The sequence below is a fragment of the Paroedura picta genome, chromosome 1, assembly GCF_049243985.1.
Source record: "Paroedura picta isolate Pp20150507F chromosome 1, Ppicta_v3.0, whole genome shotgun sequence".
Classification (NCBI taxonomy): domain Eukaryota; kingdom Metazoa; phylum Chordata; class Lepidosauria; order Squamata; family Gekkonidae; genus Paroedura; species Paroedura picta.
This window is the reverse complement of record NC_135369.1, coordinates 51683314-51702906: the sequence shown is the minus strand read 5'-3', so window position 1 is coordinate 51702906 and position 19593 is coordinate 51683314. Positions and strand designations below refer to the sequence as shown.

Here is a 19593-nt window from a genome sequence, read left to right as displayed (position 1 = left end):
GCTGGTCTAAGTTGACCAAGCCTAGCAAACAGGGTGGGAAATGGGGTAGGGGATAGAGATGGTGTTATCAAATGGTGGTGTGATGATGTCAGTTTAGGGAACACATGGAAGTGATATTATACCTCTCTAGGAATTGCCAGAAACTCTGTAATAAAACCCTGGAAGTGATGCCACACAAACAATTGCCTGAGTGCAATTGTTTGTCAGCCTCTACATCTTTCAGTTATTTTCTGCCTCCTCTTCCAAGTCTGGCATGGCTGGCCAAAACTTTAAAATTCTTCCAGGGTGACCAGCAGATGCCCAGCTTAACTGACTTGCTGGCATGAAGTGTCTTCTAAACCCATCCACATCCCACACATAGAGGCTGAAACATGTCAACATCTGTGGCTTTTATCTGTTGGTGAAACATGGCTAAATTTCTCTGACTACCACTAACCACCAACAGCTTTTTGGATCTAGCCCACTGTCCACAATAACTGTAGCTATGCACTGAATCAGAGGCTGTATCTTATAGGGTGATAGCCATTCTAAGAAATTCTTTACCTGTGGAGTAGGGTTACCAGCTCTGGAGATATCTGGAGATTTGGGGGGTGGGAGCCTGGGAGGATGGGGCTCGGGGAGAGGCAGGATCTCAGCAGGGTACAATGTCAAAGTATCAACTCTGCAAAGCAGCCATTTTTCTCCAGGAGAACTGATCTCAATCCCCTGTAATCAACTGTAATAGTGGAAGATCTTCAGGTGCCACTTGGAGGCTGGCAACTCTCCCGTGGAGTGATTCTAGCTTTGCAGTTAGCGGTGTAAACATATTGGACAGAAAGTCAATTGTATACTCAGTGAATAGCTACCACTGCTGAGAAGGGGTACTATTGGGCCCAGGGCTGTCCAGGGAAAGGTCATGAGGGCCATTTGGTCCATGTCTCTAGCTCAAAGGGGCCTTCATATCTGGACACATCAATTTTTTGGTATTCTAGAAGTTTTGCAACTCTTTGCATAGCATGTGCTGTCACATTAGATTTTTACATTCCAACTTGGGCTGCAAAATGTAGAAGTCAGTCAGTCCTCTCTGGACCTCTGTGATGGCCTGGATAGGAGTAGCCCTTGATCTTACTTCTCCCCACATGCATTTAACAGATGTTGCTTGGGGAAGAGCTCTGGCTCAGTGCCTGGCATGAAGGTCCTAGTTTTTACTTTCCATCTAAACTGCCCTGAACCTCAGGGGAGGGTGGTATATAAATATAAATAAATAAAGGTTCAATACATGGCATTTCCAATTAAAGGATGAAGGGAAAAGGTGATTTGAAAAAACTGAGCCTAACAACCAGAATGCCACCTAGTGCCAGCAAAGAACCTTGTACCAACACTTCTGTATTACTTCATTTTTAAATTTAATATTAGCATAGCATATATCTTATTTTCATCCCAGGATGTGATCTGACTACTTTTTAAAGATGGCTTCTTTTTATATGACTGTGTGATCTATGTATATCAAAAATAATCTTTATATTACTTTTTAGGATAGATGGTGAACAGGGCAGCATCCCATGAAATTTCCTATTTATGTTACCAGTCTGCTCTTAACCCAATATTTGCGCCTCATGCTCCAGTTTAGACTTGTTAAAAGTAACTTTGAAAGTGAGTTGGTAGACTATAATGCCATGGGATTTGGCTGGAAGATTCAGAAGGAATGGAATGACATATCCCATAATAAATCACGTAAAGATAATGTTAAGCCCTCTGGAATTAATCTGTACCCTTCATATGAAAGGTGCTGACATTTTTTGAGATTCTAGGTTCTGTTTCCATTTTAATTTTTTCTTATTGGTGACTGAAGGCTTTGAATAATGTTTACCAGTCCAAGGGCCCTTGGTTGAGCTCTATGTTCTCATAATCCCAAGGCTGATATTTTTGTATGGTTGAAGGTTGTTTGGATGACAGTATAATCCTCTCACTTTAGCCATCTTATAGGCATTCTGTTCTATTCACGGAAACTGGGAGTCTGCCAGCCACACATATCGGGAGTGTGATCCTGTCAGTCGGCATCTTGTATGAATTTGGCACTGCTGGACTTTTATATGATTTTTATATTGTTGCAGCTCCTGCTTCCAATATGTGGAGCTGGTAGGTTCCCAGTTCATGAATGGAGAGGGCTTTTCTTTTCTATTAAACTGTGTTTGCAGTTCCTTTAACGTTTCAGTCCATGTGAAATTTACTTGACTGGAGGAGATAGTGTGGCCAGAGAAACTGTGCACACCATGGGAAACTAGCCTCTTTCATATTTTCGCTCTCTTAAAACAGTTGTATATGGTCAACCTAAATCTCTCACTGTGTTGGCAGAAAACTGGATAATGCAGATGACTGTTTATGAAGATGTTCTCTCCTACATTCTTCTACCCTGATATACTTTTTAGTGACAAGGAAACTCTTAGTACTTGGAGAGCCTGAAATGAAAGACATCTTTTTCAAGCTATGGAATTCTGATGCTCTTGAATAAGGTTCAAAATAGATTCAAGTGGGTAGCCATGTTGGTCTGAAGTAGCACAACAAAATCAGAGTCCAGTAGCACCTTGAAGACCTCAGACTAGGAAGAGTGCTTGCACTCAAAAGCTCACACCTTGAATAAATCTTTGTTGGTCTTAAAGGGGCTACTGGACTCTGATTTTTTAAAGGTTCAAAATAGTGATATGTAATAATGGCACACATCAGCAAGGTCAGATCTAGCATGGGGATACTCTGAAATGATGCGTATAGATATCAGTTATATGGAAGCACAGATAAACCATAGAAAATATTGGTTATAGAATTCGAATAAATAAAAAAACCCATGCTTCTGGGTTTGTTTGTTTGCTTTTTGGAAAAATAAATAATCTCATTTGTAGCCTTATGGCTGTGAAGACAGGCTTGAAAGTAATTAGAGTTGCCAGCTCTGGGTTGAGAAATACCTGGAGACTATGGGGGAGGAGTCTTGAGTGGATGGGATTTGGGTCAGAGAGAGAGAGAGCTCAGTGGAGCATAATGCTGTTGGAGTCCACCCTCCAAAGCCGTCATTTTCTTCAGGAGAACTGATCTCTTTATTCTGAAGATAAGCTATTATTTCAGGGGATCCCCAGGTCTCACCTGGAAACTGGCAATCCTAAAAGTAATACCTAACGAAACCTAGAAGCTTGAGGAATTGCCAGCAGCACTCCCAGTGGCTAGGTGATGCTCTGTGTAGCTGTCCTCTCCATGACTGGTAGTAACAGAATAAAGTAAATAAAAGAGTGGTGGCTTCTGATCTAATGGCCCATGTTTGATTCCCCGCTCCTCCACATGCAGCCAGCTGGGTGACCTCAGGCTACTCACAACATTGATAGTGTTGTTCTCACAGAGCAGTTCTGCCAGAGTGCTCTCAGCTCTCAGGTGGGGAGAGGAAGGGAAGGCAATTGTAAGCCACTTTGAGACTCCTTGTAGTGAAAAGCAGGGTATAAAAACCAGCTATTCTTCTAAATCCTGTAAATGAGCATGAGGTTAGATCTGATGTCTTACTTCAACTAAGCCTTTCTCTGATGGTAAGACTCCCTGTCAAAGGAAGTTTTAATCTGTCTTCAGCCATCCTTCAAAGGAGTTCAGGGCAGATTGTGCATTTCTGATTTTACCTTCCAACAATCTTTTGTGGTAGGCCAAACTAAGAAGGAGTGGCTAGCCTCTTGATTTACAGCAAGATTGTTGGCAGTTTCAAGAAAGGTCTCACTGAGCTTGGTCCAACCAATTTGACCACTTGCACATGGAAAGGAATTATGAGATCTAACCCAGACTTCACAGCTTTCACCTTGTTTTGATACAACATTTCCTGTAGAGAGCCAACATGGTTAAGAACGGAGGCCTCTAATCTGGAGAACCAGGTTTGATTCTCAGCTCCTCCTCCACATGAAGCATACTGGGCCATTCACAGTTCTCTAAGAGCTCTGTCAGCCTCACCTACCTCACTGGGTGTCTGTTGTGGGGAGAAGAAGTGAAGGGAATTATAAGCTGCTTTGAGATTCTTTTGGGTAGTAAAATGTTAAAAAATCTAGCTTTTCTTCTTCTTTACTTGGCTTTCACTATATGTAGCAAGCTGCTAAAAGTGTTACTGACTTGACACAGGTAAAGACCTGATTATTTAATTCTCAGATTGGAAATGTGAGAGAAGTTTTACATTTACAGCTCTTACAAAAAAAAACCCTACAAAAATAACTTGTTCACACAGAGACAGACAGCTTTGCAAAAAGGCAAAATCTGTGGGGTTTTATAGCAAATTTTTACCTTCGTAAAACATTTACAGGTAGTTATAAGGTGGCCTTGAGCAAAGCAAGCCTGTGTAAGCAGCACCCAGCAGCTGTGTGGACATACCTGCAGCTATGCATTTAATTATAGAATATGATTCTATTTCCTGGATAGCTCAGTGGCTTGTAAATTACGGGAATTTTATTATTCATTATGGTGTTCTGCGGTTTCTCAACTCTCATAAACCTAACAAGTTTCTCTTCTTTGTAGGTTTTTCTTTACGTATCTTCTGCCTCATAGTGCCCCTGCATCCCTGAGACCGTTACTGGATGTGATAGTCAATGCCACAGGTAAACCAGAGACCTTGTGAGCCCTCTTTCATCCTCTCTGTCTTTCACAATGGCTTTTATTGGACAGCAGCATCTTTCTGAAAGATCCAAAAGACCTTGACAGTCCCAAGGAAACTCCAGTGCAATTTAAAAACAGTTAATATCAAAGGCCTTCAACTCTTGTCATGAAAGAGCATTTTATTTTGTTAGATTTGCATTTTGTGGCCTGATAGATTTTGTATTGCTTTTTTAACCATCACTGCTGTTTTAATTTGTAAGTCACTTCATGCAAGAAAGAAATGAGATAGAAAACTTTCTCCAGGATGGTATAGTGGTTAAGAACAGTGGCCTCTAATCTGGGGAACCAGGTTTGATTCCCCACTCCTCCACATGTGTCCACATGGGTGGCTTTAGGCCAGTCACAGCTCTTTCAGGGCTCTCTCAGCCCCACCTATCTCACAGGATGCCTGTTGTGGGGAGAGGAAGGGAAGGTGATTGTAAGCCACTTTGAGACTCCTTTGGGTAGAGTAAAGTGGGATATAAAAGGAAACTCCTTTTCTTCTTCTTTATATAGAACATTTCTGTGTTCTGAGCAGAGAAAGGTTTTTTGAAGGCTCTTTTCTTTGTACGGATATCTAAACCCCGCTAAGTTTAGCACCACAGAACTAAATAAGTGGCTGTGTGGGCATGTTCTGAGAGCCACTTGCTGGACTACTCACATGGTTAAGAGGCCCTAGTGGTTGAGGTGACTATTTTACCATCTGTACTTGCTGTGTGGTCAACTGATTCAAATGACCAAGTTACCCTAGGGGACTTTGGTCTTCTGTAGAGGCTGTCTAGGAGCCAGTGTGGTGTAGCAAACAGAGTATAGGGATTGAGATCTGTGTCCATCTCTGAACTCACCTTGGGCCAATACCTATAGCTAAAGTAGGTTGCTCTCAGGATAAAATAAGATCATCCCAAGAATACTGCCCTAAGCTTCTTGGAGAAGGCAATACATGTAAATTAATAATGTATGTGATTTGTTTGAATGCTTGGCAACATTCCCAGCTGGACCTGTCTTTACCTCCCCATTACTCCACACAATGATTACATCTTTTTTTTTCTTTTGCCAACTACTTTTTGCATCACAAAATCTATGTTTTCCTTCCCTTTTCAGGAGAGCTTCATTGGGGAATAGACACAACTGTTGCTCACTTAGAAAGAGTTTTGCATTTATACAAGAGTGGGCTCTACCTCAAGAATGCGACAAGGACTCCAAGATCTGGTATAGTGTTGCTTGTAGATTTGTGGCAAAGTCATGCACTGAAAGGGATGGGAGCTTAAAGGGGCCATGATGCTGTGAAAAAGGGAAATGGGATTCCAGGTCATTGCATGCAATTCCAGGCATGTTCTAAGTTATCAAAGAGTTGAATAAAATTTGGAGAAGGGGGGGCAATGCATCTAAGAGACACATTCTGAATGATAATGTAACTGTGAGGTTCGTATCTATCAGGGACAATGTAGTGTTGGACTCCAGATAAATTGAAATCGTAACAGAATGAACTCTTTTGTTCTCTTCAATTTGTAAAAAAATCCTGGTGCTCCAAGTGGACTTTCCTATATTAGCTAAAAGAATGGAAATGTTGTTCCAGGTTGGAGAGAACCAGTGTGACATGGTGGAGAGAGTGTTGAATAAAGTCTATAGCAGTCTGGATTCAGATGCTTTAGGCTGGTCATTCTCTCCCAATATAATATATTTTGTAGGATTGTTATGAAGCTGGACCAGGGACTTTTTGGCCTTGGCCCTGACCTGATGGAATGAGCTCCTGGAAGAGCTGAGGGCCCTGTGGGAGCTTGCACTTCCACTGGGCCTGCAAGACAGAGCTCTTCTGCCAAGTTTTCAGTTGAGGACAGGGCATGGAAGATGGGGGGACCTCCCACCTCCTGTACTAGGAACGTCAGCACCTCCAAATAAGGTGCTGGGGAAGGAAGGGAGTAGGGTACTTGGTTTTTTTATGGATTGTCTCGTCCCTATAGCGGGCTTTGGTTTTATTTTGAAACTAGTAAATAAGCCCACTGTACTCTAGATACAGCGGGCGCTAGGCGTGTGTCCTCCTCCCCCGCGGCGCGGCATACCTGTCTGAGCGGAGTCCATGCGGGTCTGTGTGCGGGCGGGGCGCCGCCGCCGCGCGCAGCTCAACCGCCACAGTCGCTGCTGTATCCGCTGCTGCTCGCGGCTCAGCCGCCACCGCTATCTGCGCCGCCGCTCGCGGCTCTGCCACAGCTGGCTGCCCCCGGCCCCCGGCGGCAACGGCGGCTCTGCTGGCGGTGGCTGTGCCGCCACCTCCGGGAAGGCGAGACAGGTAATGGCGGCGGGCGGGCGAATGTGTGGAGAGTGGAAGGGGGCGGATTGGGAGGCGCAAAGCGCCTCCCGATTAGTCAGTCCGGCGGCAAGGGACCAATTGCAAGCTGCGCTGTGTGCGGCTCACAATTGGTCCCTTGCCGCTGGACTGACAATCGAAGGAGCCAATCGGCAGGCGCTTTGCGCCTGCCGATTGGCCCCTTCGATTGTCAGTCTGGGGTAGGGGCCTATCGGCACCCTTCCTCATCCCGGACAGAGCCCACCCTAACTCCTCCCCACCAGCCCTTACTGCTTTATTTAGTCCGCGGCGCCATGGTTTAAAGATTGTGGTTTTTATCGTTTTATTGTAACCCGCTGCAAGATGCTATGTGATAGCGGCAGGTAATAAAAAATAACAACAACAACAACAATAATAATAATGAAAATAAAATTCCTCCTGGTTAGGAAATAAATGTGAAGAAATTGATGATATTTTACAACAATTTGAAAACCAACATATTAAGCATATATTTTTGTGGAGCAGTGCATTATGATACCCTCCACAAACTTTTATTGATAACGACTTGGGCTTCTTACTGTGGTGAAAAACCACTGAACCTGATGGTGGTATTTCAAAACTGGCACTTGATGGTGGGTGAAGAAAGGTCAAAGTAGTGTCACCTTCTGGACCTCTGCTTCTCACAACTCCACAGGACATGGAAGCTGGGGGGAGTGGATTCACATGGTCCAGACATTTTAGAATCCTAACAATTAATGTAGGGTGTCCATTCCTCTTAGATTTGTTGGTTTTGGGCCCTCATGACACACTCAACTCTTCCTGATATAATAATTTTCTTATGGGTGGGGATGGGGATGATGCAACTTTAAAGCCAATTGATCTACAGAATAATCATATGGATGGGCTTTGATTAGCATCATGGAGCAGGAACACAAATGGGGACATTTCCAGTGAGAGAATGTCTTAGATCAGGAAGATGTTCTAATCCTGGATGCTTTGCTGAGATTTCTGGTTGGGCTAGGATGAAGACGACTATGTTGTACCTGGGCTACCATTCTGAGCTCCTTTCTGAGCTGGGTATGAGACCAGGTTTGTCAGTCCTGAACTCTCCAACAAACATCGCAGTAAGGAATTGGCAGCAGAACAGGAGCAGGTGTTCACTTAACTTTCTAATTTGCAGATTTTCATCACAAACTTTGCTGAGTGACAGCTGTCAACACAGCCAAATTGTATTTAGCCATACAATCCATCCTTTGTGGAGGGACTGCTGGGATACTGGAGGGTAATTGAGGCTGCCTTCTGCATCCAGATTTAAGGCATTATTAGAACAGCACAAGATCTTTGTGGAGCATAAACCCTGCTTTGCCTGGTTATGATGAAACAGGATTACAGGCACAGGATGCTGGGACAGCAGGCTCTAGATCTGCATGTATGGGCTCTTTTGGTTTCCTAGAAAGTCAAACAAATGACAGTGTATAATAACCACCAGCTGCATTTGGCCCAGCCCAGCCCAGCCCTGGTTAAAAGTAGTTGGAGGTATTTTGCCCAATCTCTTTTGGATTTTTCTCCTACAAACCATACCAAATAATGACTAGGTGGGATTGCATTTAAATTATTTTAAATGGAACCATTCATTCTACTGTTCATAGTTAAAAATAATTCCACTCAGTAGCCTGAAATCTTGACCCATTCTTATCTAGAACCAGCATGTTGTCCTACATATGCACATGAGCTTTGTGTAGCTACTGCCTGCCTCATCCAGTTCAGCAATGCATGTCTCCCTGCCAAAAGCAATGCCCAATGACGTTTTTGACTGAAATGACTGAGCACGCTGTTATCAGGAAGACATGCAGCAGAGTGGCAAAGAGCATGAGCTGTGATCCCAGATCATCGCTGCCTAAGCTCTCATCGTAGCCACAATTTTCTGGGGGCCAATCCAGAAGGCCCTAGCCTCCCATCTGCAATATGTGGGTTGTATTGCTGATAGAGTTGCCAACTCCGGCTCAGGAAATACCTGGAGACTTTGGGGGATGGAGCTGGGAGTGGGTGGGATTTGGGGAGGAGAAAGACCTAATGGAGTCTAGTGCTGTAGAGTCCACCCTCCAAAGCAGCTGTTTTCTCTAGGGGAACTAATCTCTGTCACTTGGAGTTGAGCTGTAAAACTGAGGGGTCTCAAGATCCCATCTGGGGACTGGGCATCCCTAATTGCTGACTTATCTTCCAAGATTGTTTTAAGAGCTTAGTCAATGCACATGAAACTGAATGTTCATTACCCATGCAGAATCTTTTTATAGGTGGAGCTGTAAGAAATTGCTGAACTGGAGTGTCTCTAATGAGGCAGTGTGGAAAATTCTATAAGATGTGATGCTGATCTTTGGGGAAGAGCCCAGATTTTTATTAAAGAACATGAGAAACAGACCTGTACTCTCTTCCAGAAAGAGAGAGAGAGAGAGAGAGCATCCAATTTAAGTGGTACCAACCATCAGTAGAATAGCTACTCCATAAAAGCGCTTGTCAATCTGAGCCTTCCCATAAATAAAAGTTAACAAGATAAACCTTGGTCATGTTACAGAATGACTTGGGTCTTAAGCTTTCACTATGTTTCGGTTGTAAACCTTTTTATAGTACCATAAATTATATTCTTCTTTGGACTTTGCTTTAGTGATGCAAAAACAAAGCATATGTGGGGGGGTGCGAGAAGCTTTAATGGTCATTTTTTTTTTAATCGTAAATCATCCCATTATTAAAGTTGGTTATCTGGAGGCAATGCTGTTTGAAGTGACATCATGTCCAAAAATGCTCTATTAATACTGCTGAACCTTGGAACGTATACATTTAAACTGTAAACAAAACATGGGTGATGGTTGCAGAAAAACACAAGCCACTTCCTTCTGAACGGAATTACGTGTTTCCAAAAAATTAGAAACAATAACCCCAATCCTTTAATGAACTATTCACATATTCTGTCTCTGACATCAACAAGAACACTGGTTTGTGATCATCTGTTTGATGTAGCTATTTAAACTACATCTGGACCAGAATTACACAGGGGTGTTTTTTTTTTGGGGGGGGGGGTGTACCTTTTTAGCAGTGTCAAAAAGGCTTCTCTTTTAAATTGAAATGTTTGGCATCTTGTGTAAAGGCAAGTTATTCACTGGCTTTTCTATCATTTTCACTTGCTCTCACAGATGACATTGCATAACTAAATCTAATTTGTTACATATTATTGTGGCATTGTTCCCTTCACTGCATAATTATTTATTAGATGAGTGCATTGTATGACTTCATTACCCATGCAGAGTGGGTTAACCAGGGTAAACAATAATATCAAATAAGTAGGGGGGGAATGCTATTTACAAAGTCCAAGAATTCTCTGGAAATAATTCTGCCCCCATCAAAATTGTTATGAGGCCAAGAAAATCCCTGGCAGGGCTTATTCAAAATGGATGATTTATTCTGAAGCTCTTCCCATCACAAAGAGGTGCCACCCAATTTTTTGTCTATTACATGCAAAATATTTTTTTTTCTCAAGCCAGTGCATCGGGGTCTCTTAGGGAAGGCCCCAAGGCACGACTTCTGCAGCAGCCTCTCTGAGTGCTTCTGAGACGTGAATCAGAAGGGAGCATCACCATTCAATCAGTCGTAGAATGAGCTCCCTCCAACCTGCCATGTTCTGGCCAGAGCCCTTTGCCTGGCAGCTGCATCCGTCCCTCAGGGAGTCCTCCATAGCTCCACAACACACTCTGGTGGAGGCAGCAGTTCCCTAACATTAGAACCTGCCCTGAAACTGGCTGACAGAGTGATGAAGCCCAGATTACGTTGCTGGCAACATGGTGACATCACTTATGGAGTGCAACAGAAGTGACATCATCATGTCGGTGATGTCCTGGCAATGCCCTGGTATTTCAGCAGAAACTGTAGGGTAGAAAGCACTTTTACGTCAGAGTTTTGTAAAAGCATCACTGTGCATCGCTATGATCCTGGGATGTGATGATGTCAGCTCCAGCACAAGCACTGCTGATGTCCTCTGGGCTCCTTCCTGCTCTAGATAATTCCCCCCATCCCCTGCCAGTTGTCAGGAGGAACCTGAGAGCCCCAAAGGCTGCCTGACCCAAGAGACCTTTCTCAGGCAGTTAAGAATCAAATTCTTTTTAAAAAATTCATTAAAGCAAGCAACTGTCATTGCAAAGGTTAAATGAGAGCGGCATTGGTGGTGGGGGTGGGTGGGTGGGAGGAGAGTTGCTTTCTGAAAGAGGAAAGGAATGCAATGGCTGCCTGTAAGGTAAGACTTCAGATGTTCTCATTTGCCCTCTTGACGGTTTGGCAAGGCCATGCTGTGTGTAAATATTTACAGTACAACGGTGTTTCCAAAATGCTATAGCAACCTATGTAGAAAGCTTGGAAACTTATTCAACATAGAATCAGACGTCGTTCTCTCACTGGGTTGTGTGTTTGGTTGTAACTGTCAGCCTGTACACTTAGAAGGATCTTATTTACCTAGTCATAGAAGATTTACTCCCTGACTGCCTGTTGTACAAATGGCATTCAAGGTGACTCACTGCACATCATCTTAAAACATGATAAAATTAGAAAGCTGTTTAAAAAAACCAACTAAATAAAAAATAGGCATTAAACTGAGCAGGGACAAGATGAGGCACCTCCCTGGCATCTGACTGCCCAAGTGCCCTTCAGTCACAGACAAGCAAGTTTTGCTTGTGTTGCCAGGATTGATAGGCTGAAGGTAGCAACACACAGACAAACCTTCCTTGTTCAGTGGAGCTGCCCCTTTTGACTCTTTAAAATCAGCGGGTAGGAAGCCCTCTATGGAAAATCATCAACCTCTCCCTCGCAATGGGAGAATTCCCTGAAGGGCTAAAAGGGGCAGTGGTTCACCCACCATGTCTAACTACATTTTTGCATACTACATCCAACTCATCCTTTTGTCTTTTTTCCTGTTCCTGCCTCTGTGTTTCTTCTACAGTTGAGATTCCGACTGAAGGCAGGGACTGGTTTGTTTGGCTCAGGTCATGTATAAGTTGTTGCTTATCTGATAGATGACAAACCATGCATAGCATATAGGGGACCCTCACCCCTTTCTCTGCTCTCCAGGATGTTTCTTCTGCAGAGCTTCCTTCTTCTTCCAGAACAACTGCTCTGGGAGAGAATAGATCTTTGCATGCTGAGGGTCCCATTTTCAGTCCTTAGCATCATTGGTTAGAAGGTCTTATGGTAGAAAATGTCTTCAGATCTGCTTATTGAGCAAATAATGCTGAGCAAGATGAAGTAATGGTTGGACTTCATATGATCAGATAATACCCAGTTTTATTTTGCCATTTGACTAATTCAAACATGTAGAAGCAAACAATGGGATGAAAAACAGTGATAGAAAGACACCAAAACACAAAACAATGGAAAACTGGGGAAACACTCCAGAATTTGTGAAGCAAAGAAGAGCTGGTTTAGTTTCTCCCAAAATTGTTTGAAGTCTTTGTCACGAACGTATACTCAAATTGTCTCTAGCAGTTCTAATCTATTCAGTTCTACTGAAGTCACTTTCATTTGTTTCCTCCTAGGCCTCTGCTTTTGGCATTTCCTGTTGTTATTAGACTGGATGAGATGTGGAAAGGGCGTAAGGATGCCTGCTCCTACTGCTGTGTCCCTGAACGTGGTATACTGGCAGGTGATAACTAGAAAAGGAGGCTGGGCAGTTTTCCAACTGGTAGCCACAGTTGGTTGTTTAAAAAAAATGCAATCTGGCTGCTGCGGATGAAATAAATGGTCATTAGGACTGATTACAGTCAGATTGAGGGTGACTCAAGCCAGTTAAAAGGAGGAAACCGCAGCCTATTTATATTATATTGTAGCCCTGGAGTTTATTTATGTGCCGTGAGTCTGAAGTAGGGTGGAAGGGGGTTGTCATGCCAATCTTAATCTAATTACCAGAGGTGGATTTGGGAAAGCAGGTTGTTACTACAATTTGCTTTGATTGCTATAAAGGATAATAATTATTGATCAGTGACTGACAAAAACAGAAATCTCATGGTAGCTGTTTCTTTACAACTCATTTAACCAGGACCGGGGAACAACAAGATGGGCCATGAATCTATGGCCAAACATTTGTTTAATGGCTTTACTACAGGCTGAGACTCTAGAAACTGCACAGCAGTAATGGTAAAATATAAGCTAATTTTTAGAAACAAATTTATTTATTTAGAAAATGTATATGCTATCTATTCAGAGACCTGCTCAAGGTGGCTCGCAATGTAAACCAATACAATATACTCACAAGAAGCATAAAAATTATTAATAGTAGACAGAAGCATAAAAATCATGCCATGGCAGGAAAATATTCTTATTGGACTAGGGGGCTTTATAGGGATGCTTTACAAAAAGGGAACTGATAGAGGCGAACAGCTGCAAGTAATCCAAGAGAGAACCATGTTCAGGTTTATGCTGGTGCACTAAAACAATGCCTATGTATTTGGAATACTTATTGTGAGACTATTTCCTAAAAAAGGACTCGCAACCACCAGTGTTTGGCTTTGGCACTGCAGAAACGTTATGGTTTATTAGTCAGCCAGTCAATTATCAGCTATGTGAAAGGGCACTGAGTTTCAGTTACACAAGTAGGCTTTCTTATGCTGGCTCTTTGTTGATCTCCTGGCCTACATTTTGGTGTAGTTTAGCTCTTCAATTATAAAAAGGTTGAAGACCCCCCCCCTCCTCCAATCATATGCTATTGATATATATTAGATCTCAGTTGCTAGAAGATCTATAAAAGATGGTCAGAATGAAAACTAATGTTGTCAATATTCATTCTTTTTACAGGAATAGCTTAAAATAACTAAAATTGAACAGTTTGGCTTATGCTATCATTCCATTTAATGGTGAACCGATTGCAGTACCATTGCATGACATTATAATGGTGGCTTTTTCACATGCAGTGTTAACTTATATGTGCATGTGTGTATATGTTAAATATAAATTTATTGCTACCTTTATATTATGAGGCAAGTATTTACTGGTTTTAAACACCATTAGTCTGGAAATTAAGCAGAACTTTGACCTTTTTATGATGTGATTTACTGCAGGGAGCCTTCAAATTCCATGAACTCCATTTACGCAGGTTTCAGGTTTTGGCAAGACAAAGAACCCTGAACCAAAGCTGCCACTTATCCAGGCGATTATTCCTAAATTACATTCAAGTATATCAAGTTGAAATAAAGCCAGATTACGAGATGGTTTCCTATTGCCAAACAGAGTTGGTGTGTGTCTGGGGACAGATTTTGGAAAATACCACTCAAAGATTCAGATGCTATAATCATCATTGTCAACATCATTTCGTGAGCAGTTTTTGCAATTTCAAAGCACTTTGAACATATCCTTTGAGAACCCTTTAGGGCAATCCTGTAATGCAGGTCAATATGATTAACAGTGAGCAAAATAGCTCAAAGCATAATTGGATCACCAGTTATGTTGAATGTTTGGAAGAATATTATTATTATTTGCTTTTTATCAAGAAGACAAAGGAGCACTTTTGTTTTTACTCATATGCATTCTTTCCAATTGGAAACTGCAGTGCACTCATGCATGTGAAGGAAGTATATTGCTCAAACATCCATGCAACACGCCCTCTGAGTGTTTTACCATATTTACAGGAAATAAAACAAGGAATAAGCAGAAGCTCTGATAGCACTCATAGTGAAAATGCAACTCAAAAAAACATGACTCAGGGGATTTCTGCACCCTTTAAAAATAGTGAAATACTTACCTTTCATTGTCGTTATATTCCGGCCCTTCCATATGACGATGTCCAGATGCGGCATCTGGGCAGTAAACGGCTGGCTACATCCTCCATTTTAAAACGCTAGTTGGTGAATCCGAAAAAGTAGATTAACCAACCTATGTAGCACTACCTAATGGGGAGCAACCAGCAGCCCACCAGCCAAAGAAAGGTATGGAGTATCAAATGCATGAAAGGTGCCTTCCTTGTCCTGCCCTTGCTCCTGCCCCCCCCTCTCTCAGGGACGAGAACGTCTTTTTACAGATGTCTGACATCTTGGAGCAATGAATAGGTGGACAAGCATGCAGGCAATGGCAGAAAGAATTTTTTCCAAACATAGCATAAAACATGCCTCTCTATAGCTCCTGCCCTCTCCCCCCTCGCCTCCCCATAGAAAGTTCTTCTTCCGTCCTCCCCTGCCCTGGGAGTTATCTGCGTTGAAGAAGCCTTCCCATCAGAGGCTTCTCTCCTCCCTTCCTCCCTCCCTCAGAGAAGGCAGAGAGCCAAGAGGTGCCTGGGGAGGCAGGATGAAGAGCCGCAAGCGCACGGCAAGAGCAAGCCAGCCAGTGAGAGAGGCCCCCAGGCAGGCACCCTGGCCACCCACAGCAAGGGAACTCTACGGAATGCGTGTGTGTGTGTTTGTGTGCATGAAGGGGAGGGGAGGCAGCAGCAGGGAGCCCTCACAGGGGAGTGAGTGTGTTTGCTGGGGGTGGGGAAAGGCAGCAGCACCCATGCAGGTGCGTAGACCAGCGGGGTGGGGGGGGAGAGAAAAAACCTACCTGTGCAGCCCTTAATGTTGCTAAGGTCAACACTTTCTCACTATAAGCATAGTTAACTTGGGGTAATTGGTTGTTCAAATGTATGTATTTAAGAAAAAATTAGCAGGCATCAGTGGACCTTTAAATCATGAAGAAAGGGGATTGGTTGCCTGGCTTGATTGGCAGCCGGAAGAGAGTCTCGTGTAAAGTGCTTTGCTCCCTTCCGCCATTTCCAGCAGCACTTGTGGAGGGGGAGAAGAGTGAAATGGCGGCAGAGAAGAGCGAGACAACCAAAAGGTGAGGAGGGGCCGGGAGGCATGATTATATTTAGCATTACCCCATTCAGCTGGTGTAACACTATTTTAAATAATGTGCGGAAATGCCCTCAATTTCAGCACTTTGAACTCTGTCAGAACAGCCATTCTCAACAGGGGCCATATGGTCCCCTGGGGGGTCCTGGCACATTTGAAGGGGGCCACAGACTGAAAAATGTGAGATGCGGAGCCCAATGGTTTATGGGGCCCTTGGTAATTGAACTGATGAAGCACCCTTTTTGTCACGTTTGATGTCATTGCTAGAAAGTACAACTTTAATCAAGGGAAAGAAACAGAAATCATGTAATTCATTCCTTTGGGTGTGCTTGAATTGATACAGTCAAGAAAAAAGTGAACACAGTGCTTCTAGAAATCTGTCTCACACATATATAAGACAAGGTATCTTGAATATAGTTAGTTCAGTCTTAGCTTGGGCCTTTTTTAGCCTAGATCACTGTACAAACAGGCAGTCTACTGCAGGGGGCCCTGAACCAGAGAAGATCTCCTACAAGGGTCATGGCCAGAAAAAGATTGAGAATGGCTGATCATTCTGAGCAATTGTTAACAGGGGCTGGCCATCCGGCCTAGTTTGATAGATGTTGCTGTGCAGGTCCAAAGTAGATTTCAATTCTTAAAAACTATGTGCAGAATAAAAATTCAAATAATTGCAAGCTCTGGCTTGTAAACTAAATTTGTACCGTCAACACGTTTACCACCTCAGTTGCTGTTAGCAGAATGAGGCTCAAGGGATCCTAATCAGGAGTGGGGGGGAAATAATAGAAGAGCAAGTATATCGGCTGGATTAAACCTTTCTTATCTTTCATATCAACAGGCAAGGTATGAGTAGGAAATGCTGAATTGTGGGAAAGGACTTTAAAGTAATTGGTATGTTCTCCATCTGGCTCATTTCAGAATTCCTTGATCTCTACTCCCCCCCCCCCCCGAGCTTTGCCTGAGAATTCTCAGAAAAAGGTTTAGTCTTTTAAAGCTTTTGTCTGACAAAGCTCAAATAATCAAGACCAGGGATGCCAGTTCTGCATTGGGAAATACCTGGAGCTTTTGGGGAGTGGAACTTGGCAAGGGGAGCTTTTGGGGAGTGGAACTTGGCAAGGGGAGTAGCAGGATTTAGTGCTACTCTCCAAAGCACCTATTTTCTCTAGGGGAATTGATCTTGGTCATGTGGAGATTAATTATAAGAAGGAGAGTTGTTTTTATATCTTGCTTTTCACTACCCAAAGGAGCCTCAAAGTGGCTTATAAACACCTTCCCTTCCTCTCCCCTCAAACAGACACCCTATCAAGTAGGTGGAGCTAGGAGAGCTCTGACAGGACTGAGACTAGCCCAAGATCACCCAGCTGGCTGCATGTTGAAAAGTGGGGAATCAAACCTGACTCTCCAGTTTAGAATGCACTGTTTTTAACCACTACACCAAGGTGGCTCTGATAACAAGGGGGACCAGGGGATCCCCCAGTTTTACAACTCTTCAAGCAACAGAGATAATTTCCCCGGGAGAAAATGGCTGCTTTGGAGGATGGCCTCAGTAGCATTATACTCCATCGAGAGCCCCCCCCCCCCAAAAAAAATCCTGCCCACTCATGGCTCTACTCCCCCCCCCCTTGCAAAGGGGTGAGGGAACAAATGGCAGGGAGAACTGGCAGCAGGGGAACCTGAATCTCCTAAACATGCTTAGAAGCTTTCAAGTCAGTCGAGGCTTCTAGTGGCAAACCAAGGCATTCTCCACAAAAGCTTCTCCTGTCACTTTGCAGAGGTTTTTCCTGGAAGGGGGCAGCCACTGGCAGAAAGGAGTGATAAGCAGGGACAATGAACACCATTACCAGCTGAGCCAAAATTTGGAACAGTTTGGACTTGAGTGTTTTAACATGTTTTGACTTTGGTGATTTTATCTTTGGGGCCCCTGAAATTCCTCCTCTCTCTCATTTGTTCCTTTTGGGCAAATTTGCATTCCTTCCCTGTTTTCCCCTCACTTATCTCCATTGTCTTATGCAATGTTCTCAGGTGTGTCCCACTTCAGGACTAAGAATTTGGCAACTGCTTGTGGATAAAGTACTTCTCCGTGGGGCTGGAGAGGCTCTCTTCCATTGGGCGTTTAGTGATATTTTTGGGGAGGGGGGAGGTATAGTAAAGCTTCCAGTGTGCCTAATTCTTAAGAAGCCATTACAGCCACCCTGTCTGTCTCTTTGTCTAATCATTCACATCCATCTGTGCTGTGTGTCAAGGCATCTAGCATGTGCTGACGGGTTTATGGATCCCGTGAGCCTTGTTTTCCAGTTGATGTGGAGCTTGGGGGTGTGTGGGGTGTTTCTTCCATCCGCTAGCCTGAATACTTGCTGCTTGCATACCCTCCTGTAATTGCATTCCCAAAAGACAAAAGCAAACCAGAGTGCCAACACCATGGCTTTCCTCTCCTCCACAGGGTGTCCTGCCAATTGTCAGCCAGTGTGGTCCAGCTGACAGAGTACTGGACTTTAAGCTGAGTTCAGATCTTGGCCTAGCCATGAACTCACTGGGTGGCCTTGGGCATGTCCCTATTTTCCAGCTTCCTCCACATCTGGAAAGTGAAAACGATAATTGCTAACCTCACAGAGTGGTTATGTCTAAGGCACAAAGCAGAGTATACATAATTTGTATTAACATTGCATATTTGATACGGAGGAAATAAGACAAGTTGATCAATTCTCCTGCTTGACACTTTGGAGCTGTTCTGCTCACTGACTCCTTCATGCATAACAATCATGAAGCCATACATATTTTAATAGCCTCAGGTAAATGCATTTGAAATGCACAATTTTTGGATGTTTTCTAATGGCATACTTGATAGGCAACAGAAGATATATATCCTTACACTGGATGTATATCGTATCGTGCTCTGTAAAGTCTAGGCGTCTGTTCAGTTTGCTGACACAGGAGCTGGAGTTCGCTGGCAAGACTTTTGTTTAGAGCTATTTAACAGCTCTGGTTAAGCAAAGTTCATGGCATTCGAATTTAACCTAGCAGCTCTGCAAGGTCAACTGCTCCATACTCTGGGCAAGCCACACATTACAAAGCTAATTTAGAATTAGAGATTGCTCTTTGGTGCACCTTGGAAAGTTACACTGTACATATTCCAGCTGTGAATGTCTTGTCAGGGCTTCAGTGAGCAGCTATGATGATTTAGAATACTTCTATGCCTCCTCTTCAGAGATTTGCTTGATGCCACTTACAATATATAGATATAAATATTAGTTACAGAAAACTTTGGTAAATGTCGGTATTCAAATGGGAATGCCAATAACCCCAGGGGAATTTTATGAATGCTTAAAACATAAAAACATCCAGTTCCCAGCTTTTTGAACATATAGAAATGAATACTGACATTTCGATTCTGTCAGTGTTGACAAATATATGTGAGTTTGGGCTCTTCATATTCAGGAGGAGATTAGCAAGTAGAGTTGCCAGCTCTGGGTTGGGAAATACCTGGAAATGGGGGAGGGGATGTTGGAACCTGAGGAGGGCAGAGTTTGAAGAGGGGAAGGGATTTCAGTGGGGTATAAAGCCTTGGAGTCCACCTTCCAAAGCAGCCATTTTTAAAAAGTGAACTGATCTCTGTCAAATGAAGATCAGTTGTAATCGCAGGAGATCTTCAGCCACCACCTGGAGGCTGGCAAGCTTAATAGCCAGTATTTATTGTGTTACTGCTTCCAGAGTTCCTATGTTCTGGTTGGAGGGATCCTACATACCTGGCTCCTATTTCCTGTTACCTCTCCAATGGCAAATGGGAGGACATAAGTTGCTCTTGGATGATGACATTACACTGCTTTCAGGGAAAAC

General features: G+C 43.3%; 1 protein-coding gene across 4 annotated transcripts in view; it reads left to right on the top strand.

Moving 5' to 3' along the window:
* PKDCC (protein kinase domain containing, cytoplasmic) overlaps positions 1-19593 on the top strand; it is a 61175-nt gene that overhangs the window by 23901 nt on the left and 17681 nt on the right. For all 4 annotated transcript variants that reach the window (XR_013231070.1, XR_013231069.1, XM_077337916.1 and 1 more), the window contains exons 4-5: positions 4510-4589; positions 5728-5835. Coding sequence is in view for 2 of the 4 variants with exons in the window: in XM_077337916.1 (XP_077194031.1) it covers positions 4510-4589; positions 5728-5835 (188 nt within the window). In the remaining 2 variants the exon portion in view is untranslated. The remainder of the gene's footprint in view (positions 1-4509; positions 4590-5727; positions 5836-19593) is intronic.